General features: G+C 41.3%; 1 protein-coding gene and 1 pseudogene across 6 annotated transcripts in view; one reads left to right on the top strand and one right to left on the bottom strand.

Annotated features, from left to right (window-relative positions):
* Positions 1-4351: 4351 nt before the first annotated feature.
* LOC114220112 (histone deacetylase complex subunit SAP18 pseudogene) lies at positions 4352-12430 on the bottom strand (annotated as a pseudogene).
* A 15-nt stretch (positions 12431-12445) lies between these two features.
* Positions 12446-26139, top strand: part of HERC3 (HECT and RLD domain containing E3 ubiquitin protein ligase 3) — a 128022-nt gene continuing 114328 nt past the window's right edge. For 2 of the 6 annotated variants that reach the window (XM_028117808.2, XM_028117805.2), the window contains exons 1-3: positions 12450-12569; positions 14953-15014; positions 25248-25515. In XM_028117808.2, the coding sequence (XP_027973609.1) occupies positions 25290-25515 (226 nt within the window). In that variant the 5' untranslated portion in view covers positions 12450-12569; positions 14953-15014; positions 25248-25289. Of the gene's footprint in view, positions 12570-13319; positions 13473-14952; positions 15015-25247; positions 25516-26139 lie in introns of those variants that run through there. The other 4 variants (XM_028117810.2, XM_028117809.2, XM_088021110.1 and 1 more) reach the window with 3 other exon arrangements.

Here is a 26139-nt window from a genome sequence, read left to right as displayed (position 1 = left end):
GTTATCAAATACAACCTCTTCCTTTTTCAAATGATAACTTAGATGTAAAGAAAGCAATGCAACAGGCAGATTCTTGAACACAGATTAATTATTTGTGCCAATACTTGATGAAGATCAGCTATTTGCCAACCATTGCCCTTAGGGTTTTCACAGTGAATCAAGTATAAATGTTCTCTAAATATTTTAATAGAAATGTAGATAGTTTGATGGAAGAGAAGGTGTTCACTTGTATAGCCAGAATGAGAAATAGAAAGTGGGAAGGACCAGATTGGAGTTCTGAAACATATTGTCATCAACACTAATAGTGATAAAAGATGTACCTATTGATCTTACAATGTATATGGTATATAATGCATAAGAAATAGTCCCTTCCCTGAAGGAATTTTTATGTGGCTCATATGCTAAAGAAGGTAAATAGAAGAAAAAGGAAGAAGAGTTAACATTTATTAAGTGCTGTATGCTGAGCATTTTAAGTGCATTGTTTTTACATTAAACTGTCAGAACATTCCTATGATGAGAGTATAAATATTATCAGTTTTATGGACAGGGAAACAGGCATGGTAAGGGAAAACGACTTCTCTAAGATTATATGGTGGGAAAGTGGTGGAGACACACACAGATAGCATGTAGTAAGTGCTAGGGTCATCATGTTCACAAAAAGTGCTATAGGAAGTCGAATTGTGAGTTGGACCTGTCGAGATGGTTTCATGGAAGAGGTGGCACTTAGGTTAGACTCTAGTATAATGGGAGCATTTTAGAGGTGAGAGGAGGTATGATCTGAACAAATACAGGAATGTCCTTGGTTTGTGTAGATAGGGGGACATTATGATCATTTTGACAGGCGTGAATAATGCTGGGCCAAAGTATGTTAGGGTCAGTGTTTTGGCCATTCAAGATATGACAAATATTCATTAAAACTTAGTTCATATATAACAGAATGGCCAAGGAATTGGGAGAGGGGCTGAGGTCAAGAAATCCAGTTAGGGAAATGTTGAAGTAGTCCAGGGGTACAGATAAGGACCAAAACTAGGGTTGAGGAAGAGGTGATGTAGAGTGTGGTAGACTGAATAATGGTCCCCCAAAGATGTCTGCATCCTAATCTCTGGAACCCGTAAATATGTTCTCTCTTTTTAAAAAACATTTTATTTATTTATTCAGGACAGACAGGGAGAGAGAGAGAGAGGCAGAGGCAGAGGGAGAAGCAGGCTCCCCGCTGAGCAGGGAACCCGATGTGGGACTCGATCCCAAGACCTCGGGATCATGACCTGAGCCGAAGGCAGATGCTTAACATCTGAGCCACCCAGGCGCCCAAATATGTTCTCTTATACGGTAAAAGGGACTTTGCGGTTGTGATTAAGGATCTTGAGATGGGGAGATTATCCTGGATTATCCAGGTGTGCCCAGTGTCATCATAAGGATTTTTTTTTAAAGATTTTATTTATTTATTTGACAGAGAGAGCACAAGCAGGGGGAGTGGGAGAGGGAGAGGGAGATCTCAGGACCCCAAGATCATGATGCTTCACTGACTGAGCCACCCAGGCACTCCAATCATAAGGATTTTATAAGAGGAAGGCAGGAATGTCAAAGTTAGGAGAAGGTGATGCTAGTTTGGATGTAGGGATTGGAGTGATGTAGCCACAAGCTAAGTAATATGGGCAGCTTCTAGAAGCTGGGAGAGGTAAGGAACTCTTTTTCCTCTGGAATTTCCAGAAGTAATCAGCCTTGCCAACACCTTGATTTTATCTCCATAAGATTCACTTAGGACTTTGGCCTCCAAAAGTATAAAATAATAAATTTGCTTTGCTTTATTTTTTTTAAAGATTTTATTTATTTACTTATTTGAGAGAGAGAATGAGAGAGAGAGAGCATGAGAGGGGGGAGGGTCAGAGGGAGAAGCAGACTCCCCACTGAGCAGGAAGCCCAATGTGGGACTCGATCCTGGGACTCCAGGATCATGACCTGAGCCGAAGGCAGTCGCTTAACCAACTGAGTCACGCAGGTGCCCTAAATTTGCTTTGTTTTAAACCACTAAATTTGTGTTAATTTGTTAGCAGAAATAGGAAACTAATACATAGAGGAATTTGAGTACATAGAGAATATGAAAGACATTATAAAGGAAAAATGATAGTACCTGATGATTGACTGAATGAGGAGAGAAGAATTGAGGATCAAAGTAATTCTGAGATTCTGAATCTAGATTATGAAGGCAATGGAAAGGGAATGTATTTCTGGGGGAAAGATGAGTTCAATTTTATATATTCTGCTTGGGTTCTAGGAAAGACATCCAAAATCAAGTTTACCTTGTATGAGGCTTTGATATGGGGATTTCTGGAAGGGGTCCTTCCTTAGGAGGCAAAATGCAGCTCCCCTATTGCACAACGATGCTTATCTCACTTTGATCAGTTATATCAGTTAGAGATGAAGTCACCTCATTTAAAATTCCTTCTAGTAGAGAATAGCCAAAAATATTAAGCCTTATTGCATTTTAAGACAGATGAGCTTATCTGATTCTTAGATTTGGTAAGCAGTTAAGGCAAAGGTTCATAATGAAGAGGAAGAGGAAGTACATAGGTCCATCCCTAGATGGAAAGAGTCCATAGATGCTCTTAGAACGGTATTCATAATTATGTGAGCAAATACACCATTTTTGTGGAGACAATATGTAATGCCGTCAGATTCTTGAAAGGGTGGAAGATTGAAAACGAAAGTTTGGAATCATGTGCTAATGGCCTGGGGTACCAGAGGGTGGAGGAGGAAGGGCCAAGGGGGAGAGGAAGCAGAAAGGGCAACACGGAAACTCCACAGGCATTCTTTTGCTGTAGATTGGTACCACTAATCCCTGCTCCTCTTTTCTCATACTAGACCCATATATCAGGACTTTTTGTGTTTCTAGACCCAGTTTGCAAAGAGGTTGCAGAGTTCATTCTGTTAAGAGTTCTTTTGTTTACAGGCAATGTGTTCTTTAAAAAAATTCTGTTTTGGTGTTTTACCGAATATTTCATCAAAGGACTTTTCTCAATATTACAAATACTATTATCTCCACGAAGTGGATATTAAAATAACTTAATATATCATTATCATTGGCAATATATTCAAAGAATAAATGAGGTATAGAAAGCTTAGGGAGCTTCTAATTAACAGCAACTATTTTTTTTTCAGTGATATAAATCATTGGGTTGCTTAGTTGATCTCCTGAGTAAAAGGTTTCTCTGGTTAAATTTGATGTCTGTCCTGTATACTAAGAGATCCTTCTCAATGTAGCTTAAATTCAGCATAGCCAAGTCCACTGAATGCTTCAGAGGCTGACGTGGGGTCAGAATCTCTTCCCTAAACAATAAATAATAAATTTATATTATTATATCATATCACATTATATCATATAAATATTATATTATAATATTTATTGTTATTAAACAATAAATAGCAATAAATAAAAAAATAAAATAATAATAAACAACAAATAATTTATTTAGGTAACTGGTTTTCCACCTCTGTAGGGACCAAAACAGTTTCCATTTTGTTTTACAATGTAATGTTGACTTAGGGTGCCTAGGTGGCTCAGTCGGTTAAGTGTCTGCCTTCAGCTCCAGTCTAGCAAGGTCCTGGGATTGAGCCCCGCATTCGGCTCCCCGCTCATCAGAGAGCCTGCTTCTCCCTCTCCCTCTGCTGTTCCCCTTGCTTGTGTGCCCTCTCTCTCTCTGTGTCAAATGAATAAATAAAATCTTAAAAAAACCAAAACAATATAATGTTGATTTTTTAAAAAATAAAAATGATCGTCAAGATTTCCTTTAAAAATACTATGAAAAATCATAAAAAAGTACTATAAAGGAATGGACAAGGTTTGTACTTGATGGAGTTTCCTACAGATATGATTAATTTTCTTGGGTCCTCTCCACAGACATGAAGTTTCACTTTAACATCCAAAGTCTTACTTTGTGGGATAAATAAAATAAATTTAAGTATTTTCCAGCTTCTATGTTATACTCATTCATAAAGGGTACCTGTTCTGCTGTAAGATCAAGGAAAATATGATTTGTCTTTGAAGTGACTAGAATTTCAAGGTCAAGTCTTGTATACATGAAATCTTTTTTTTTTTGATTGCACACATATATTTAACAATACAATTTTACAAAGGATGCTAAGAGCACTTTTCTTCTTATTTTACAGAAGGACCAGAAACATATGGACTTTCTATTAATATCCATACCGTAACACAGTCAAATCTAATTCCTAGATAGACGCATTACAAGTTGTTTAGACTTTAAAGGCTTAATGGCAATGATGAGGGGAAGAAAAAGAATTTATTTTACATAACTGAATGAAAAATAATTCAAGAAATAGTAAATAAAATTTAATATGGTCTCATGTGCCTGAAGGAGCTGGTGCCTGATTTGGAGGTGTGACTGCTATGTCCAGATAGTCTCCTGTTTGGAACTTCTGTGACTGCAGGGTCATGGAGTCATCAGTCCCCTTCCTCCCAGACATGGTGCTGCCAATCTCCTTTACTCTATAGCCAGGCCTTTTAGGATCTGTAAAAACAATTGCCCATTCATCCAAGTGTAGCTCTGCCGCTCGATGGACGGTACGTTTCCACGGGGAAATTCGTCCATTTGGTGGTGGTGGCCGTTATTGGTGCTAAAAACACGCAGTAGCAGCGGGCACGTTTTCTCCCGATCGAGCGGTTTCTCTGGCTCCTTCTTAATTTCCTCCTGGGTAACGCGCGACTGCACCACCATCTTCCTCCTACGGCCCGCCTTGTATACATGCAATCTTATGTAATTTGTATGTTTTCTGAACGAAACTAGTAGAGAACTCTGGGTTTATTGATACTATAATAAAATATCGGGGGGAGAGAGATACTTTGTAAAACGGATTCGGCTTACATTTACTTGCAAAAGGATGTCAATGCTTGTTGGAAAGATCTAGGCAGGGACTGTAACTCCCCATATATCTTGACTAAGAATAGACTTTGTCAGTTTGGAAATGTCATTCTTTTTGATTGAATTGACACTTTGGGAAGAACACACACGGAGCTCTCAGAGAAAGGGAACTCTGGGCTAAGATGCCAGATCAGTCAGTCAGTCCTGGCAATCAACCGGGTCACAGACCACAGCTAGACTGCAATAAAAGCTTATTATAAATGCTCTTTGTAGTAATATTCTTACCTTTGTATGACAAACTGGGTGGCTTAAAACAACAGAAAGGTTATTTTCTCACAATTCTGGAGGGTGAAGTCCAAAATCAAGGTGTTGGCAGTTTGATGCCTTCAGGAGGCTCTGAAGGAGAATCTACTCTCCATGCCTCTCTTCCCGCTTCTGGTGGTTACTTGGCATTTCTTGGCTGGTAGATACCCGTCACTCCAATCTCTATTTTCACATGGTGTTTTTCCTGTGTGTCTCTCTGTGTTCACATGGCCTTCTTAGAAGGACATCAGTTATTGGATTTAGGACGTTCCTAATCCTCTTTTTATGACCCATGGCCTCATTTTAATGAAACTAATTACATCTGTAAAGACCCTATTCCAAATAATTCACATTCTGAAGTGCCAGGTAGATGTGGATTTGGGGGGAAACTATTTAATTCACTACACCTCCCAAACCATATACCCTCAGTATGGGTACATCAGTACAATCCATCAGAACATAATGTTAATAAGGCCCAGGGTGCATGTTTCATTCCAGGTACTGGGCAGATTGTTCTAACTGGTTCTAGGCTGATAGCTATGTATCTACATTGAAATTTTATCCAGTTAATCAAAAAGGAAACCAGGCGAGAACTTGGATGGAATAGTACGAATCCACTCCTGAAGGCTACAAAAGAACTCGAAGTACATGCTTATCTGATGGTTGGTCAGTAAGGTCATTTTCTTCTATAAAGCCTGGGACACACTGGCACACATAATAAGGTGATTGATGGCAAAGGTGATTGGACCACAGTGGATTATTACAAGTCATGACACTACGTTTTCTTTTTGAGAAGTGCACAATAAAATGCCTTCTCTGGCTGGATGAAGTAAATTCTGACGTTTTGCTTTTTTTTTTAAGATTTATTTATTTTTTGGGGGGAGGGGCAGATGGAGAGGGAGAGAGAGAGAATCTTAAGCAGGCTCCATGCTCAGCATGAGACTGACAGAGAGCTCAGTCTAGATCTCACGACCCTGAGATCATGACCTGAGCCGAAATCAAGAGTCCATTGCTTAACTGACTGAGCCACCCACGTGCCCCACTTTGTCTGCTTTTTATTTTGCTATGGGACTTGGTGAACCATCAACTGATTGTTATTGGTATGTGCATGTGTGTGAATAAGAATATGATTAACAACAGTCTGAGTTTGTACAGAACTTCCTTCCTGGAACCTTTTATTTTTGGCAGGTGTGTGGGAAGATTGAGGAGTCACATGACATCAAATAATTTCAGCAAGGACCAACAACCCTAATCATACACTTTTATGCATTTAGGGAATTTTTGATATGAATGTTTAGAAACATCTTACTTAAGCTGATTTTCAGATGTGTGCCACATGGATTTTTATTTTACTAGAATTTTTTTGTTTTTATTTTTAATTGTTTATATCCCACATATTCTAGTCAAGACATAAGGTGACTTATAAAATTAATAGAGTAAAAATGATAAAATGAAAACCAAACCAAGACAACCCAATTATTGGTAAGGGGGTTGGACAAGGGCTACTTAGACATTGTGTGTGTACTTAGCTGGTACCATCTTTTGTTAGGGAATATTGGCAATACACTATAAAGCCTTAAGACTCTGCATTCTGCCTAATTATTCTCTTAGGAATTTATCTTAAGGAAATTATCAAAGGAGAGGGCAAATATTTAGTTATATTCACTATGTGCAGCAATGTTGCACTATTGTTTATAATGGCAAAGAATGGGAAATGAATACACAATAAGAAATTGGTTAAATTACAGTATATCCATTTTGTAGGTAAATGTAATTTACATGCAACTTAAAATGATGTTGTAGAATAGTATTTAATTCTATTGAAGATGTTAAATATATTGTTAAATTCAGAAAGCATTGTGTAAAATGTAGAAAATGAGCCACTTTTAGAAATGCATATACATACATGCATGGGAAAAGGACAAAATATTAAGAACTAAAAAAAGGTGGTGAATGGACTGATCATTTTTATTTTCTTCTTTTTTCTTATATGTATTTTACATATCTTATGTAGTGAATATTTATTACCTTTGTGAAGAGAAAAGCAAGTTTGTTTTAAGTAGGTAAGAAAATGAGTACAATGGGAAAATGTCATAGGAAAGTTAAAATGAATCTTGAAATGAGGTTACTTCTCAAAATGTATGCAGTAAGATTCTGTACAGATGGGACATACATTTTGTTCCAGGCTTTCAAAAGCCAATGGAAAGAGGGAAACAGAAATAGCCTTAGAATCTATAAGATGATACTATAGTAAGGTAAGAACAATTTGTTAGTCAACAATTTAAAAGTGAGTATAATGGCTGATTTCACTGGGCTTTTACCTACATGTAGGATGAAGACAAATGCTAGAGACCAATGGAAAGTTAAATATCAGTTATCAGTTCCCCTTTATATAAAGGGTAGCCATAAAGTTTGGAAACAGGATACTATTTTATTTTTTTACAGATTCATATTGTTATTTTATGTTATATTATATACCAACTTTACAGACAGAACCCCTCTGATTGCTTGCTTCTTCTGGAGTATGTTAAAGATATAGGTTTATTTATTTTTAAAGATTTTATTTACTTGAGAGAGAGTGAGCTAGCACTAATTGGGGTGAGGTGCAGAGGGAGAGGGAGAAGCAGACTCCCTGCTGAGCAGGGAGACCGATGTGGGGCTCCATCCGAGGACTCTGGGATCACCACCTGAGCTGAAGGCAGACACTTAACCGACTGAGCCACCCAGGTTCTTCAAGGTTTATTTAGTAAAAATGAGAGAAGTCAACTGAGACAACACATTGAATGTGCTTCTGCTAGCATTGGGGAAAATGTATCACTACACCACACTCACTGCAACACGAACTATGCATCGCCACAAGGGATAACACACTTACCATATCAGGTAATGTCATGGAACATATCACACATCATAACGGTAAAACAAGAAACCATTTATTATGTATATTCACCTGTGTTTCCTGAATTTATGGCCAAGTTATAAAAGCTGTCTAATACTGTTTTATCCATGCCCATTTGTAATTCCATAGGGTCACTTTAGCTTTTCTAGGATATAATAAAATTCCTTAAATTTAATTTGACCCAGATTTAATCTTTAACGTAAAAAAAAGGGGGGTTTTCATTTTGATGATTTTGATTTGACACAAGTGAACTTCTGGAGAATTTGGTCTTTTTTGCATCTACAAGGGTAAAACAGTTGCCTGATTTTTGGCAGTTAAAATCTGTGCACACTATGCAGCTACACAGCAATAGACATGCTTTTTGCTGTATACCCCCAAGGACTTGTTTTGTCAGTGCAGTCCTAGTGGTAGGTTGGAGGCCACTTCCAAGGGTACAAGTTTTGGGACCTTGTAAGAAGAGAAATTTTCAGGGGCGCCTGGGTGGCTCAGTCGTTAAGTGTCTGCCTTCGGCTCAGGTCATGGTCCCAGGGTCCTAGGATCGAGCCCCGGATCGAGCCCCACATCAGGCTCCCTGCTTCTCCCTCTCCCACTCCTCCTGCCTGTGTTCCCACTCTCGCTGTCTCTCTCTGTCAAATAAATAAATAAAATCTTAAAAAAAAGAGAAATTTTCATGAAAGATGTCACTTCCTAAAGACTTTATTGCATGCACCTTCAGGGACAAACCAAAGCTCACCCTAAAGGCTTTCTTAGGAAATGCTCAACCATCCAATCTTTTTTTAACATCAATATTAACCTATATGATATTACTGAGTTTCTTATATTTAAGGTAAGGGGGATTTAAAAAAAATGCAAAATTAAACTATGAATAGTTTAAAGAAACACAAAGGAATAGTCATAAAGCCTGTATGCTCTCTGTAGTCAGGAATAATGCTTCTTATCCAGCAATACATATAGAAGACATTAACTTAATATTATAATAATTATTTGATTGATGGCAATATTAATTTACCATGATATTTTTCTTCCAAGTTATTTTTCACATTAATAAACCAATGCTGTGTGTTATAGGACAGTTTTCAATAAGCTTAGATAATTTAGCCTGGGTATATATATATAGGCTTCTTGGCTAAACTATATTAAACAACAAAAAACAGTGAAAACATGTAAAAAATATTTTACAACCAATTTTTCCTTTGAATATTGACTACATGGACAAAATGAGTATTTTGGGAGGTGGGGGACCAAGAAAAACCTTCGTCATTATGTAGCTTTACAGGGTGTGCACATATTGCCTGTCAAATAATCAGTGTTTTCCTTTCCCAGAGGTGAAGACACTTAATTCTTCAAAAGTATACCTGACAGACAGAATGTTGCAGCCAACCTGTTTTTTCCCCACAAGTTTGATCTGTCTCTAAGTTTACTAAATTCATATTTGTCTGCCGGGTAAGTAAGTTAAACACAGAAAACAATCATCATTAAACACTATTCTTACCGTATTGAGAATTTCTTTCAATTCAAAATAGGCACATGCATTTCAAAAAGTGAGCTGTTAAAAATGGGGCAAATGGGTATCTATCTGTTCAGGTGGAAGCGTAGTAGCACTGGGTATCTATCATTCCCTGGTCACTGGGGATTCCTCATTTGTCCAGTGCTAGAGCTGGACCACATGATCCCTTCTGCTTGTCAAAGGTTACAGTTATAATTTATCACATCTCTTATTGATTTTTTGTTTTCCAATATCTTTTAATGTAAATTTTTTAAACATACAGAGAAATTGGAAGTAATGTACAATGAACACCCATCTCTACCTACCATGTAAAGTCTGTAATTAACATCTCGGGATACTGGATTTGTTACATGTATATCCAGCTATCCATCTCTTTATCCATCCTTCAATCCATCTTTTAAAATGTACATTTCAAAATAAGTTACAGATATCAGTATACTTCCTAAATACATCAGTGTGCATAGCATTAACTGGACGTCAATTTTGCTTACAGTTGTTTTTTAGGTTAAATCTTTTTAACATGAATGTTTTCTTTCATAACATTTATCTTGGTTAGCAACTATGTACTCCTTGGCATATTTATTTGGTTAATGTTTGCCTCCCCCTTGAAGGCAACAGGGACTGTGCCATTTTGGTCACCAAGATATCCACAGGGGCTGGTATTACAGTAGATGCTCAATATACAGTATATTTGTTAGGGAACATATGGGAAGTCAGAAAGAAATGGATGGAAGATGGAGCTATAGAAATTCAAAGAAAAAGTAAACCATGGCCTCTCAAATCAGTTTAAATATCTGTTATTAAGACTATTGTTGGTGCTGAGGCCATTCAAAGAATTTTGGTAAATGGAGAAGGACATGCTTGCTAAGGAAATTGGCATTTTATGTTGGTTCAATTAAGAAAATAAAATGAAGTACTCTGAGTATCTTCACTGATTGTTCTACATATAAGTAAGTTCCTAGGGTTCTGGATGTTTATTTGGTAAGGAAGCTTACAGTACCTCAGTTTGTAATTTAGACATACTTATATCCCACCTCCAGGCTTGAGTCTTTGATAACCAACTTCTCTCTCAAGATTAAATTTCATATGAAAGCAATTAAGGCAAATATATTGACCTAAATGCTGACTGATTACAAACCTCATACTTGGCACATGAAAATAGAATCTCGCTCTTTCCTTCTCAACCATGAGGAACCTCCCTTCCTACCATGACTCCTCTCTGGCTATTCCCCCAACTCCTTTTCATGATACCATCTCTAGATTAGGATTATGTCTTTGTGAGATATCTAGACTTCTGTGAAACAGCATAAGGGAATCTTGTTAATCTTGTCCTCAGTGTTTCTAAAGGTGTCCAGTGTGATTCAAACTTCAAAGGCTGAAATTTTCTTAGATGACCTTAGCTACCTGATAATTTGAGATTTTTCTTTTCTTTTCTTTTTTTTAAATAGTTTTTTTTTTTTTTTTAAGATTTTATTTGACAGAGAGAGACACAGCAAGAGAGAGAACACAAGCTCGGAGAGTGAGAGGGAGAAGCAGGCTTCCTGCTGAGCAGGGAGCCCGATATGGGGCTCGAACCTAGGACCCTGGGATCATGACCTGAGCTGAAGGCAGATGCTTAACGACTGAGCCACCCAGGCTCCTCAAGATTTTGCTTTCTTATCTTTCTTGTCCCAGGAGCATTTGACAACTTGCTTTATTTCATTGAGAGTTCATAGGTCAGCCAACATTGACCCATCCCGGGAATATACCACCCCTCAAAACTTTTTTTTTTTTTTTTTTTTTTTGGCTTGGTCAAACTATCAGAGTTCCAGAACAGGTAACTGCAGACTTGACCTGATTTGAACGTCCTTGCGAAGAATCTGGCCTCAAAGGGCCTCTCCAGTTCAAATAACAGGTTACAGAAATTCATCCACTAGGAAAGCCATTCTTTTGGGTTAGCGTGGTACTTTCCCAGGGTGTTCTCCTTCTGTGCTTCAAATTTAAGTGGGGAGTGGGGGGACAACAGATACATGAAGTCATCTCTGTGAGAATATTTTCTTCACAAGTACAAGGACCAAGGGAACTCTGAAAGCACTGTGACCTTGGGGAGGAGAAGAAAGCTCTGAGATTCAGTGCCAGGGAAAGTAGGGGAGGACAAACTTCTTTATCCATTGAAGAAGCCACATGGTGTCTTTCAGATGATAAGATTTAAGTCATCTACTCAGGGACTTCTTTTCATGCTCTCCCAGCCCCCACTCTCCAGTCTCCCAAGCCCTCCTTGCTTCTGCAGCACCGCTCTCCTCTTCGACCCCCAACTTTCCAGGGGGGCCCAGGCAGTGCGGGCCTCTGCACCCGACTTCCTTCCCGCCTCCCTCCCACCTCGCGGCCCCGCGTTTCGGCTCCGCGCTTCGTCCAGTCTTGCGAAGAGGTATGAAACATAAGACTCCTCCACTGCGGAATAAAACGCTTACTAACTCACCCTCAGTTGTCACCCTCTAGATTTTCCTCCCATGCTCAAGGCTTTTGGTCACCTTTGCATAAATATTAAGACCCAGAACACAGAACCTGAAAAACCAACCGCTGATCAGTCCCGCTCGCTTCCCCGTCAGTGAAAAGCAATCCTATTCCGGCGCGAATGCCCTGGTCTAGCAGCCGGTTCCTGGCCGACACACGCCCGCGCCGCTGTCCCCTCGCCGGGCCCGCGGGTCCTGTCACCTCCGGCGGCCCCCGCCTCCCTCCGGAGCCTGGGCCTCTCCCCGCCTCCCGCCCGCGGACCTCGCCGCCCCGCCTCCGGCTCCGCCGCGGCCGCCATTGGTGCCAATCCGTCCCAGAAGGGCGCCCATTGGCCGGGTGGGAAGTCATTCGCCCAGCACATTCCGCCGTCCGCAGGCTTGCGGGGAAACTTCCTTATTATTGTGACGCCGAAAACGGAGAAACCCCGAGCCGGGCCAGAAGGGCTGTCACAGTAGGAATCCCGAGCGGCGGTTCGGCGGCAGCCAAGGTACGCGGGTCGGGGGCCGGGGTTCCAGGGAAGAAGGCACCGCGGCGCTGCAGCCGCGCGACCGCCGCGTTCCGCGGGGCACGGCTGTCAGCGCGCGGCTCTCGGAGGGGCAGCTGCGGCTGCAGGGCGCTCCCCGCGACGACCTGGTGCCGGGCGCGCGGGGAGGTCGGGGCGCGGCGGCTGCAGCGCCTCCGGGGCGCGGGAGGCAGGCGGCGGGGCTGCGCCGGGGCCGGGCGCGCTAGGTGCCCTTCGGCTTCGCGCGCGCCTCCCTGGCGTTCTCGGGGCATGCCCTCTGACCAGAAGAGCCCCGGCGCCCGGAAAGGCCGGAAGCAGCCTTAAAAATGGGAGCGCCCCCCCACCCCAACTCGGCTGCGTGCAGACCAGGAGGAATTGCGACGCAGAAAGTCAAAAAGAGGATCCTCCCCTTCCTCCTCGTCTGCCCCTATTTGAATTCCGGGGCTCCGGTGACACCCTCGCAGGGAGGAACGCGGACCTTTCCCCGCGTAATGGGAGCCGGCGAGGCCTCCGCATTTTGGGGGAGCCCCGGCGGCCGCGAGGAGTTTGCAGTGAGGACGCGGGGCTCGGCGTCCGAGCTGACAGCGCCAGTGGGGCCGCGGCGCACGGCACCACCCACCCCGCGGAGGCTGTGCCGGGCTCGCCTCGCCCCAGTCAGCCTGCGGGCGGAGCCGGGGCGAGGGTGTGTGTGCGGACACGTAAGTGCGTGGACCGGCGCGGGGGTGTCAGGAGCTGGGACGTTCGGGGGCAGGTGGCACTTTGAGTCATTTGTAAACGTGTGGAGTGGGCAAACCGGGACAACTGACAGAGAAGAGCATGTGTAACCTGAAACAGATGAGCCAGGGAGCGCGATGAGCAGCACCTGAAGCAACTGTGCAGTGATTCTGGGTATGCACAGCGGGCCCCGGGCAATGTGTATTTGAACTTTGCTTTTGGTCTGTCACGGTTTTTGGCTGTTTTCTGGTTACATTGTTCTTTAGCTTTTAAATCAGCCCCATTAGGAAGTACCTTGAATTCATAGCTAAGCAAGCCTTTCAGGATTTTGCTTGCATTCATTACACACGAATGCTTTAGCAAAGACGATTCGAGAGCTCTCTTCCATTTTTGTACGTCTTCTGGCTCCTTCCACAAATAGGAAGCTATTTCTAGAACCTTTCATTTGATGATTTGATAACATCAAGTGAGCTGATTTTTAACTCCAGACTGAGAAGAAGGAAAAGTGAAATAAAATGAGGATTGGCAGCCTTTTTAAATGCAGTGACTCTGGAGAGAGATGTCTTGTTTTAGTAGGCAGATTACTGTGAAGCTCTCTCTCTCTTCTTGTACTTTATTTTACCCTGAGGGCAGGGGAATGACATTATAACTCAGAAAAGGGGAGTAATATATTTAACCTCCTTCTAAAGCAAAATAGATGAATTACACATTATTGTCTGACCCCACTAAGGCTAGGAACCTTCTGGAGAAACTATGCAGGAATCAAGGAGGAAGGCTCAGAGCCTCTTTGGCAAAACTCCTCCTTTGGCATGTAAAAAAGAAACCATCGATTAGCATACAGTTTTACTTGTTCTGTATGTAGTTGGGTTTTTATTTTTGAAAAAAGAAACCGAGATTCTAAAATGTTCCAAATGGCGTGGGGAGTTGTTGGTTATAGCATTTCGTTCTGAGTAACAAATTTAAATTTTTTAAGATTTGCATAAGAATTAAAAAGAATTTTAAAAAGATGAGAGTTGTGCTCCTGAAGATACAAGATAGTTTTGCTGCAGTTTCAGAAATAAAAGTAATATTCTCCAAATTGAACGGGATTTCCTACATAAAAGATAGAAATAAAGTTATGATAATACATGAAAATTATGGAGGACTTTTTTCTTTTGAGAGACTTAAGGTGCCTCTCAGATAGTCTCATCTTGTTTTGCATGAAAGAGGATGTGGTGATGACAGGAATGAAAGAGAAAGTCTTCAAAACAGTTCTGGCAAAATAAGCTATACTGTGTGTGGTACATGGAAAAAATGGAGGAAAATAGACAAAATTGAATTATTTTTCAAAATTTTCTCTTTTTAACCTAAATGGGAGATTTAAAAATAACTTTATTTTTCCTTTATATTTACTACAAATACTAGTAATTTTTTAAGGTGCTACCTGTGTCTCAAGTTCACCTTTAGAGGCGACATCTTTGTAGTTGGTTAGAGATTATCTTACTGGTATTTAACCACACTCCAGTCTTAAGGTGCAGGTATTGGGGAATATTTAAGCTTGCATAATATAAAGATGTTCTTATTTTCAGAAGTTTACTTCTCATTTTCTTTTCAATAGCATGAAAGCACTTTGTAGCACCGTGCTAATGTTAATTATGATTTCTTTAACTTGCAGGTCTTCAAGGTGAGGGAAAACCATTCTGGCTTCTAGTCCATATGCCAAGGGTGTGACCTGTGGTGAGTTACCTAATTTCTCTGAATCCAGTTTCCTCATCTTGTTTTTTTCTTTTTTTCCTAAGATTTTATTTATTTATTTGAAAGAGAGAGACAGAGACAGTGACAGAGATAGTGAGAGAGAGCACAGGTGGGGAGGAGAGGGAGAAGCAGACTCCCCGCCAAACAGGGAGCCTGATGCGGAACTCGATCCCGGGACCCTGGGATCATGACCTGAGCTGAAGGCAGATGCTCAACTGACTGAGCCACCCAGGCGCCCCCAGTTTCCTCATCTTGTACATGGAGATAATATCTAACTCACAGAATCGACAAGAGGATTAAACTAGATAAACTGTGTAAAGGATTCATGTTAGTATAGCTGCCTAGATGGGGACCTTAACAAATCCTTAATGACTTCCCTCTGCTGTGATGTAGTGAAGAGAACACGGTGAGCCCAGGAAGTAGGAGACCTAGTTTCTGGTCTCTGCTTCAACCACTTACTTCTCAGAGGACCAAAGTTACTTGGCCTCGGAAGGCTTTAGCTGCCATTAAAATGAGGTTAGGAATTTAAGTTTCTTGCCTAGAGGTTGGATCAAATGGACTTTTAGGGTCTTTTTAATAAGATAATCCCTTTGATGATATAACTCTTTTGTCTTTAGACATTGACTACATTTGGAAATAGTACTTACTGGTGTCAGGGGCATGTGTTTCTGTGTGTGAACCAGTAACTGGATTAATATTGTAAGTCAGGGTGGATATGGAGGAAAGTCTGGCTATCTATGAGATTGTTTCACTCACCTCTCCCCCATCTCTGGCTAACATAGCTTCTGTTTGCCTATAAACATGGCCGGTGATTCCGCTAATATAAGCTCACTAACTGTAGGCAGTTTTCTTTAAACATTTATTTTCAAAATTGGTGAAAGGGTGGAACTTGGCTTCATTTTGTTTGTGAGATGATATTGTGTCATGGTTAAGAGCATGGACTCTGGGGCGCCTGGGTGGCTCAGTTGGTTAAGCGACTGCCTTCAGCTCAGGTCATGATCCTGGAGTGCCGGGATCGAGTCCCACATCGGGCTCCCTGCTCAGCAGGGAGTCTGCTTCTCCCCCTGACCCTCTTCCCTCTCGTGCTCTCTATCTCTCATTCTCTCTCTCAAATAAATAAAAATCTTTTAAAAAAATTAAAAAAAAAAAGAGCACGGACTCTGGAGTCTAGAGGAGATTTGAATCCTGCCTTTGCCATTTACTAAGTTTCTATTTCAACTACTTTTTTTTTTTTAAAGATTTTATTTATTTGACAGAGAGAACACAAGCAGAGGGGGAGAGAGGGAGAAGCAGGTTCCCTGCTAAGCAAGGAGCCCGTTGTGGGACTTGATCCCAGGACCCTAGAATCATGACCTGGGCCGAAGGCAGCTGCTTAACTGACTGAGCCACCCAGGCGTCCCTCAACTACTTATTTACATGTAGTGTCTCGGGCACTTAACCTTGCTAAGCCTTGAAGTTATTGTAAAGGGCAAACTAAATAATCTTTGTGAAGTTTTTAGTAAGACTCAGACACAGAGTAGGCTTGCAGTAATAGTAACTATTTTTCTTTATTTAGCAACTATTTATTGAGTCCCTACTGTGTGGCAGACACTTCTCTGAGGATTGGGAAATGAACAAAAGAGGCTCAGTCCTTCCTTCACAGAGCTTTCAATCCTGAATTCTAGCATGCCAGTGCTGTTGAGAAACACCACCCTTTACTGACAACTTCAATTGTAGAAGGCATTCTACTTTCAGATCTGCTAAAATGTGGTGAAGGAGGGTGCATTTTAGAATGGAGGAAATACAGTATTATTTTTTTGTTACTGCAGAGGGAATGTTTCTCTAGTATTACCTGGAAAACAAAACTGTTAACAAACTGAAGTTGTGGGAGTGCTGCTTTTCCCTGATTTGGGTTCAAGTCACGAGGGCACTTAGCAAGCAGGGTTGGGCTCTTGCACTTTGCTGAGAACTGGAGACCCAGAGATGAGTGAAACCTATCTCCGCCACGGAGAAGCTCCCAGCCTGTGTACGGGTGGAAATTGGTGGGTGAGATGCAAGAAGCAGCAACACTACCTCAGTAGTACTTTTCCGTTTCTTTTATTGTGAGGTAATTGTAGGCATAAGACAATATATGTAATATATGCGCTAAGAGGCAACAATAAAAGGACAGAAGCAGAACATTAGCCATGCCCATTGTGCTCCTTCCACATTGTACCTTCCAACTCTTGGCTCCATAATCATTACCTTATATTTTGTATTTATCATTTTTTTTTTTTTTTTTGCTTTTCTTCATGGCTTTGCCACCACTAATGTTTTTATCTACAAATACTTGTTTTTTTGTTTTTTGTTTTTTTAAAGATTTTATTTATTTATTTGACAGAGAGAGAGAGAGAGAGGCAGGAGAGAGGGAACACCAGCAGGGGGAGTGGGAGAAGGAGAAGCAGGCTTCCTGAGGAGCAGGGAGCCCGATGCGGGGCTCAATCCAAGACCCTGGGATCATGACCTGAGCCGAAGGCAGACGCTTAACGACTGAGCCACCCAGGTGCCCCTACAAATACTTGTTATACTTGTGTTTGGACTTTGTAAAAATTCATCATTCTCTAAATTCTTCTGTAACATTTTTTCCCCCCTCAACATTGCTTTCAAGGTTTAGCTTCATTGGTGCTTGTAGAGTGCATTCATTTTTGACTGCTGTGCCACAGTTTATCCATTTCCTTATTGATGGACATTTGGGTTGTCTTTGTTTTACCGATTTCAAACAGTGCTGACACAGACATCCTTGTGCATATATCTTAAGGTACATGTCCGTGGGGTTCTTGCTTCATTGTACAATAAGGTAGCCACTAGCCATATATGACTTGGATTAAAATTATAAGTAATTTCAGGTAATTTTAGTCCCTAAGTTGCATTAGCCACATTTCAGGTGTTCAATAGTCTTGTGTGGCTAGTGGCTACCATACTGGACAGTGTAGGTATGTAACATTTCCATCTTTGGAGAAAGTTTCGTTTCCAGCTTTCACTCATCTTTGTATCTCCAGTTCTCAGCATGGTGCAGGAGCCCCGTAGGTGCTTGGTAAGTTGGATTTTGTTGTTCATATGGGTAGGAGTGAGACTGCCATGCTGTGGGCTCTTCACATCTTCACCTTCACTAGATGATGCCAACTTGTTTTCCAAAGTGGTTATGTCAATTTACACTCCCACCAGCTGTGTATAAGAGTCCTGGTTGCTTCATATTTTTGACTTGGCACTGTCAGACTTTTCAGTTCTTGCCAGGCTGGTCAAGGGTCTTTTGAAGGCAGCCCAGAGTTTACACAGACAGCAGAGAGATCATTCTAGCTTCACAGGGCCCAGCACCAGGTAGTGAAGAAGGTACCATCTGTAATGGTCCCTTCTGGGGAGGGCTAGAAATGGTTCCTCTGCTGGCTGAAAGAGAGAACCAAAGTCCAGCTGAAGTGAAGGAGGGAGAGAAAGCAGCAAGGAGCAGAGTCTCATGGTTGAAAACTTCTCTTTGCTTTCTCTGCCATTTCTGTTTGGTAAGTAACCTTTTTAACAATAAAGCATATCATCAGAATGAATCTTCTTTGTTACTGGAGTTAATTCTGCATTTGAATTTTGGCTCCAGATTTATTTCAAGCTTTGATTTGGGGAGGGCCTGCAGAGCTCTGAAGGCTTGTGCATTGCCTTTTCCTACCGTTGAAAAAGATCCCCCTTCTCCCCATACACCATGCGGGTAATGGCTTCTAAGCTTATTTAAAGGACGCTTATCCCTATTATGAATGAGATTAGAAGTCCTGCCCGAGTGTTATTTAGGTTCCAGTGGCTTTCAGACAAGGAATAAGAATCAGTCGTTAGGCTACTGTGTGTATGGTCTGATTAATGAGACAAAGTTTAGGAATTGCAGCTTATCTTTTAGCATTCAGCTTACTAGGACTGATAAAAAGAGTTTTATCTGCCCGCACCCCCCACCCAGAATTTGAAAGAAAAGACATGCAGAAAACTTTCTCCTAGCAACCTCGAATCCCCTTCATGAAAGTTATGACAGATGGTGGTAGTGCTGCTTTGCTGTGGCACAGATTTGGCGGAACATAGCTAATGCTAACCACGGGGAGGAAGAAAGGAGTCATACCCCCAGCCTCTTTTGGGGACTGTCCTGTTTGCTGAGGGTCTCGGGGAAGAACACTCGGACTAGGGAGTAACAGTGATATAGCAGTTGACATTTATTGATCACTTAGTACTGTATGTTGGGCATCATGCTAAGCACCCTTCTCCCCATTTTAGAAACAGGGAACAGTGGCTAATATCTTCCCCGAGATTTCACAGCTAGTGTGTGGTTAATTCAGGCTTGAACTTTAGTCCTTTTGACCTTTAAACCCTGCTGAGATTATCCTGAACCTTTTACCAAAAATAGATGGGGAGAAGGGCTGGGAAAAGTACCAGGTACGACATGGAGGGAATAGAACATCTTCCTTCCTTTTGCTTTGTGATGGGGAAGTCAGGCAGGAAAAGGAGGGGCTGGGACTGCAGTGGCTGGCGTAGGTGCTGAGCCAGAGTGCAGTCCTGTATCCTTCTGCAGCACTGTTCATAATTGCGAGTTCTGAAAGGAAGGAGAATATTCCACTCCTCTAGGAGCAAGGGACAGACAGGGAGTGAGGAAAAATGGGTGGGAGGTCCTGGGAGAGCAAAAGGCCAAGTGATGAAGAATGTTGCTGAAGCTAGACCTTAAATTCACGGATGCCAGTCGCTGCTAGATTTGGGGGTTCTTCTAGGGTGTACTTTTAAGTGAAAGCTGTATTAACGGCTGCTTCTCTGCACTGCGCTGAACTTCTCTCCTGAAAGCTAGACGATTTAGTGCCTCCTGCTATAGTTTTGGCAGAGCATCCTGATGACCTAGATCACACTTCTAATTAGGGTTTTTAATCCATTCATGGGAATACATTTTATTTGTGGTTCCTCCTTCGTTACTTCTTTATTTGGCTACTTGAAAATTCCATTACTATAACTCAGGTGGGAAGGATTTTTGAAGTTTTCTTGAACAATAGTTCTATTTGTCTTTTTTGAAATGAATTGTAGTAAAATCAGGATGAGGCCATACATCAGGCTGCTTACTCAGGCTTGCAGTTGGCCAAAGCTCCCAGAGTTCCGCTGACTTTCAAGGACTAACTCATGCTAAACAAACTTACAAGAAGCTAATACATCCAGGATGCTAAATTAATAACGAGAAGTAGAAATGCCAAGAAGGCTGGGACATTTGGGTCAGCTGGTCATGGTGTTCTTTCCCCATAGTAGAAGCTGCCTCGGAAACCAAGTTATTTAAGGTGCTTGTTAATTACGGAATCTAAGTATGGCAAGTGTCTGGGTGAATTTAATGACTAATGTCATGGAGTCTGATCTACCCACCTCCACTCTTGGGCAGTGATTACTTAGCATTTCACATAGGTTGACTGGTAATGGTACCCTTTCTCTCTGGACGGTGCTGGAGACATTGGGAAGTTCTGACCCTTTGGCTGGTTCCTTATTTTCTAGATTCCTTATTAGATGGCATAATGGTCATGAGCACAGATTCTGGGCTTAAATCCTAACTCTGCCATTGCCTAGTTGTGTGATTTAGTCAAGTTCCTTCATTCTCTGTTTTATTATCTTTTTCTTTTCCTTTATCCTTTCTTTCTGGTTCCACTTTTTTTCATTTCTAAGTTAGACACAATAATAGCAGCACCTACCTCATAGAAGATGAAATGAGTTAATATCTGTGAAGCTCATAGAAAAAGTGCCAGACTCAGAGTAAGCTCAAATTAAGTCTTACCTGCTGTTGTTATTAATAATGTAATTATTAATAATATCAATCAGGACTTTTTTTTAAATTTCAAGTGACAAATCCAATTTGAACAATCTTAAACACAAAAGGGAGATTCAGACTGTATACAGTTGATTTTTGTTCTTCGTGGTAGTTGTGTTCTACAAAGCCACTGCAAACACTGAAGTAGTGAATACTGAGCTACTGTTCTTCTAGAAATACAGAATTAGTTAGGTTCCTGCTGAGAGCCTCTGCTCAACCAATCCGTATATGACCTTATTTTGTGTGTGTTTTATGCGTATTTCTGTTTAGATGCCCAGTTTAATATATATTTTTTACAAGTGATTAATTGTATACAATATTTCTTTATGACAGAACACTAGCCAAGAGGGTTTTTAACATTTTTCTGATCCTTGGTAATGCGATGGTGTATTTCTTTGGCTTTCAGCCTCCCAGCAATGCTGTCCACCACACACTACAATCATCTCGTGAATCCACAGATTCAGCTACTTTTCCGTCTTTTCTGTAGCTTCATTATGCACTGTAGATGTTACTTTAGCACTTTCCACAGCCACCACATATGTAGATCAGCAAATTCCTTCTTCCTTTTCTTAGATCTATCCCATGATTGATTCATTAACATTGAACTCACAGCCAACAGCACTATACCTCATGTGCGAGTGAAGCTCATCTAACCCATGTATTTTCTTGGTGAGGCACAGCACAGCCTTCTTGTACTTAGGAACACTAGGCAGCATCAGCGCTGTGCTTGGTGGCATTTTAAATAGCAAAATCACCAACAAAAACTATAAAAATCTGAAGAGTCTGGCACCAAATAGACGGCAGAAAGACCACTTCTGTACAGTATGAGAGTTGAAACGAGAGGGCAGAGCATCCCCTTGTTTGACTTCGGCTGGGAATGTGTGCGTAGGGTGACTCAGATTTTTCACCTCTCTGCCCCTATCCGAGAAGGACTACAGAGATGCTCCAAGTATTGCTCTTGGGGTACAAATACATGTGAGTGAGTAGGTAAATTCACATGCATGGAGCCCACAAATAATGAAGAACAGCTGCAGTTGGGAAGAGTGAAGGTGGTGGTGCTGGCACCAGGCAAGAGGGGATCCCCCACTAGGCAACATTATTGGGACTGGTTCTGTCTCTTGTCTTTGAAACTCTGTGGCTAGGAGGGTAATAATGTCTTATAGGTATCCTCGTGTGGCAGGGAACAGAGCTCGCAGCAGCCTCAGTTATCCTTCAGAGGCAAAAGGCAGTCTTCCTTTAGAGCTCCAGTGAGCTTCATGGGGAAGGACTCTGGCTCCCTTGGGAGTGTGAACCTATCCCTGAACCATTCAAAATGGCTTAGGGGCTGTTCTCTGATTGGGTTGCTGTGGTCATGTCTTGTGGCTTAGGGGTGGCCTTCTCTGGCTTGGTGGGGGGTCATGTGATGGCTTGTGGGGGTGGTTTTTTGTTTTTTGTTTTTTGTTTTTCCTTTTAAGATTTTATTTTTTTATTTATTTGACAGAGAGAGAACATGAACAAGCAGGGGGAGCAGCAGAGGGGGAGGGAGAAGCAGGCTTTCCTCGGAGCAGGGAGCCCGATGCAGGAGCCCAATGGGGGCCTCAATCCCAGGACCCTGGGATCATGACCTGAGCTGAAGGCAGATGCTTAACTGACTGAGCCAGCCAGGCGCCCCTGGAGGGGTGTTCTTTGATTGGCTTCGCCAGGGTCATGCTTACCCTTGTGCAAGAGAGCAGCAAATTTGTTACTAGATGAAGAGGGACTTTGGGACATGGATTTAAAAAAAGCAGTTGATAACACCCTTGAGGAATTTTTTTTAAACTAACCTTTATCATTCAGAAGGATTGCGTCACCTCGAGTTGCAGCTTGCTTTTACGTTAAGTGGGTTTCAGCCATGCCCCCTCCCCCTGTTTTATTGATGAGTTGTGTTCCTTGTATGAATATACTGCAGTCTGTTTATCCAGCTTCCTGTTGATGGACATTTGGGTTGTTGCCATTTTTGTTTAGTATGAATAAAGCTGCTGTGAGCATTGTTTATAGATCTTTTTGCAGACATACAATTGTAGCTTCTTCATGCCATATTTTTAGACGCACTGTTTGTACTTGGCTGGTTAAGGGGATGGCTTAATGCTACAGCTGCCTAATCTCAGCCATTATCTCTTAATTCTGACTAGTTTCCCTCTCAGAGGGCAACTTTATTTTCAACTTTGCAGGGCATACTGTATTGTATCCTGACTACAGTTAGTCATTCTGCAAGTAATTTTTGTGTTCTTGCTCCCGTAGGTGACCTGCTTGGGAGGCAGTGTAGCCCAGTGGATAAGACTGTGGACATTGGCATCAGGCCTAGATTTGTAGCCTGGTTCTGACGCCTTCTAGCTGTGTGACCTTGGGCATGCTTCTCAGTCTCTCTGAGGCTTGCTTTATCTGAAAATGAAGCTAAAAATAGTATTTATGGCATAAGGTTGTTGTGAAGATGAAATAATGATATAAAATGCTAATTAGCACAGTGACTGTTGCATAGTAAGCTCTGTGATGCTGCTTATGTAATTATTGGTAGGTGAGATAAGACGAATTCACGAAACATTAAAAATGATGAAAGAAGTTAGTTGGGAAAATTAAATTATGAAAAGATTATGTGATTTTTCTGGTCTTTTAAAATGTATATATTACCCCCCTGCTCCAGTTTGTGCTTTATCTTGCCTCCCTTTGTAATTAACTCAAAGAATAACAGCTAAGCTTAATGTCCTTTTAGTTCTAGAGTCTAGACAAGGAATACAAATCTTGGGAAGGAACAGAACTTTTTGGTTAAGAAAGCATCTTGAGATTCAGTTTTATATTTTATTTTGGGTTTCTGTGCCTTTCCTGGAAGCCTTAAGCGTTCAAAGAATAAGTCAGATAACATTACCATAGGCAGTGAAATAATATTCTGTGGTTTGGAAGTACCCCATTTTGTTTATCCATTCATCAATTGATAGGTATTTGGGTTTATTTCTGCATTTTGGTATTATGAGTAATGCTGCTATGAACATTTGTGTACAAGTTTTTTTGTGTGTGTTTTTCTTTTAAGATTTGAGAGAGAGCAGGAAAGAGCATGCATGCACGTGAGTATGAGGTGTGGGGAGGGGCAGCGGAACAAGCAGACTCCTTGCTGAGCAGGGAGCCTGACATGAGGCTCCATCTCAAGAACCTGATATCATGACCTGAGCCAAAGTCAGATGCTTTACCGACTGAGCCACCCAGGTGCTCCTTGTGTACATCGTTTTGTGTGGACATACATTTGCAAATCTCTTGGATATATACCTCGGGATGAAATGGCCAGATCATATAGTAGCTATATATTTGGCCTTTTGATGAAGTGCCAGAATATTTTTCCAAACGACCTGCACATTTTTATGTTCCCCCCAGCAATGTAGAAGGCTCCAGTTTCTCCACATCCTCACCAACATTTGTTATTATCTGTCGTTTTTGATTATAGCCATCCTAGTGAGTGTGAACTGGTAGAACGCAATGAGATTTTGTTTTTGTTTGTATGAAAGGGAAGCATAAATTTCTAAAAGGTGGTGAAACTTTGGGTTGGAGTCAGCAGGAATCAGCCAAAAGTTGATTGAGTAGCTGCTAAATCAAAGAGGTATGTTATACTGTGGTCCCTATTTAAGGGAGTTAGGCTCTGGCTGAGGAGTTAAGTTTAAAAAAAAAAAAAAAGCAAAAAAAAACAAGCAAAAAAAAACAAAACAACAAACCACAGAGAAAGTCTCCAATCAAGACACTATAGTAGATGTGTCAGAGGAATGCAGGCTAACTGTGGCTGGAATGATCCCTAGGGGCTTTTAGGTAGGAAGTGAAGTTGACTCTGAGCCAGAAGGTTGTGTAAGAAGAAATGGCAGAGAAGATAACATTTTTTCCCCATTTTTCTTTTTTTTCATTTTATTATTATTAATATTATGTTTTGTTTTAAGTGGTGAATTATTACTGTCCAAGCTAACAATAGGTTACCTAAAAGAGTTAATTAGTTCAAAAAATTTTATAACATGAAATAAGCAGAAAACTCAAAAGGGGCAAGGAGAAAGGACAAGATGAAATTAGGAGGGTAATTTCCAGACTCTTATTGCCATAATGGTTTGCAAAGATTGTTTTAGCGAGTCTCCTGTATTTGGAGTTCCTTATCAGCGATCTAAAAGTTATATTCTGTTTGTGTTCACTATTCATTTATATAAACAAAATTTGTTTAGAAATGTTTTTTTAAACTCCTACTGAAACACGAAAACAGCATCATTACTATAAATATTTTCAACGATGTTAATATGTATTATTTTGAGATGCAAGGTATCTGGAGAGTATTAAGGGGAGTGTTCTTTTTAAAATTGATTATATTTATTACTTAAAAGTTATTTTCTCTGACCTCTTTTTTAAACCTTTTTTTTTTACAGAACTCTCTTCTAGGCTACATGACTCCCTGAAGGATCAGAACAATGTTATGTTGGGGATATTGGTCTCTGGGCCAACCTGGGATCAGCACCAACCTGCAAGGGATTGTGGCTGAGCCACAGGTGTGTGGATTCATATCCGATAGAAGCGTCAAGGAAGTGGCCTGTGGAGGAAACCACTCCGTATTCCTGCTGGAGGATGGGGAAGTGTACACCTGCGGTTTGAACACCAAGGGGCAGCTGGGCCACGAGAGGGAAGGAAATAAGCCAGGTGAGCACACCTAGTTCGCCTCCATGATTGGTGAGAAAGGCTGAGGAAAGGGGGAGAGCGGGTTGAAGATTTCCTCACTGAGTGTTTATCTTTCGAGAGGCTCTGATCTGGTGCAGGGATCCCTTGCTGTTTGGAACTTTTGTGTTCAATTCAAATCTTTTTGTCAGAAAACCAGACTTTTCCTTTCTCGTCTTATTAGATAACATATGTAATATCACTGGCCGATGGAGGCGGGGAGGTTGACGAGTTCAGAGTTAGAGAGATTTTTCTCTGGTAATTGAATGCTAAGACATTATGATCATTTTGTGGATCTATAACCCTCACACAGTCAATATCAGAAGCATTTTCACCTCATTTTTCCTCCTAATTGAGTGTTCGTTCATCAATTTTGGCAACATGCTTTTGTTTAGCATTTTGGGCTAAGCACTGTGCTCGTGTGAAGAGATAGTTGAATGGGAGTTAGTGATGATGTGGCTCCAGGGATCCCCCGTGGAAGGATGTGTGAGGTAAGTTAAAGAATATGCTGGAGGGAGCTGGGGAGCGGGATCCATTCTGCCTTTAGGGGTCAAGTAAGAAGCATAGTAGGACTTTAGCGTGTGTGTGTGTGTGTGTGTGTGTGTGTGT

The sequence above is a fragment of the Eumetopias jubatus genome, unplaced genomic scaffold (assembly GCF_037043125.1).
Source record: "Eumetopias jubatus isolate StellerSeaLion01/CBP00866 unplaced genomic scaffold, mEumJub1_p1.0 scaffold_2, whole genome shotgun sequence".
NCBI lineage: Eukaryota > Metazoa > Chordata > Mammalia > Carnivora > Otariidae > Eumetopias > Eumetopias jubatus.
The sequence above is the reverse complement of the archived record's forward strand: the minus strand, read 5'-3'. Positions and strand labels throughout refer to the sequence as shown.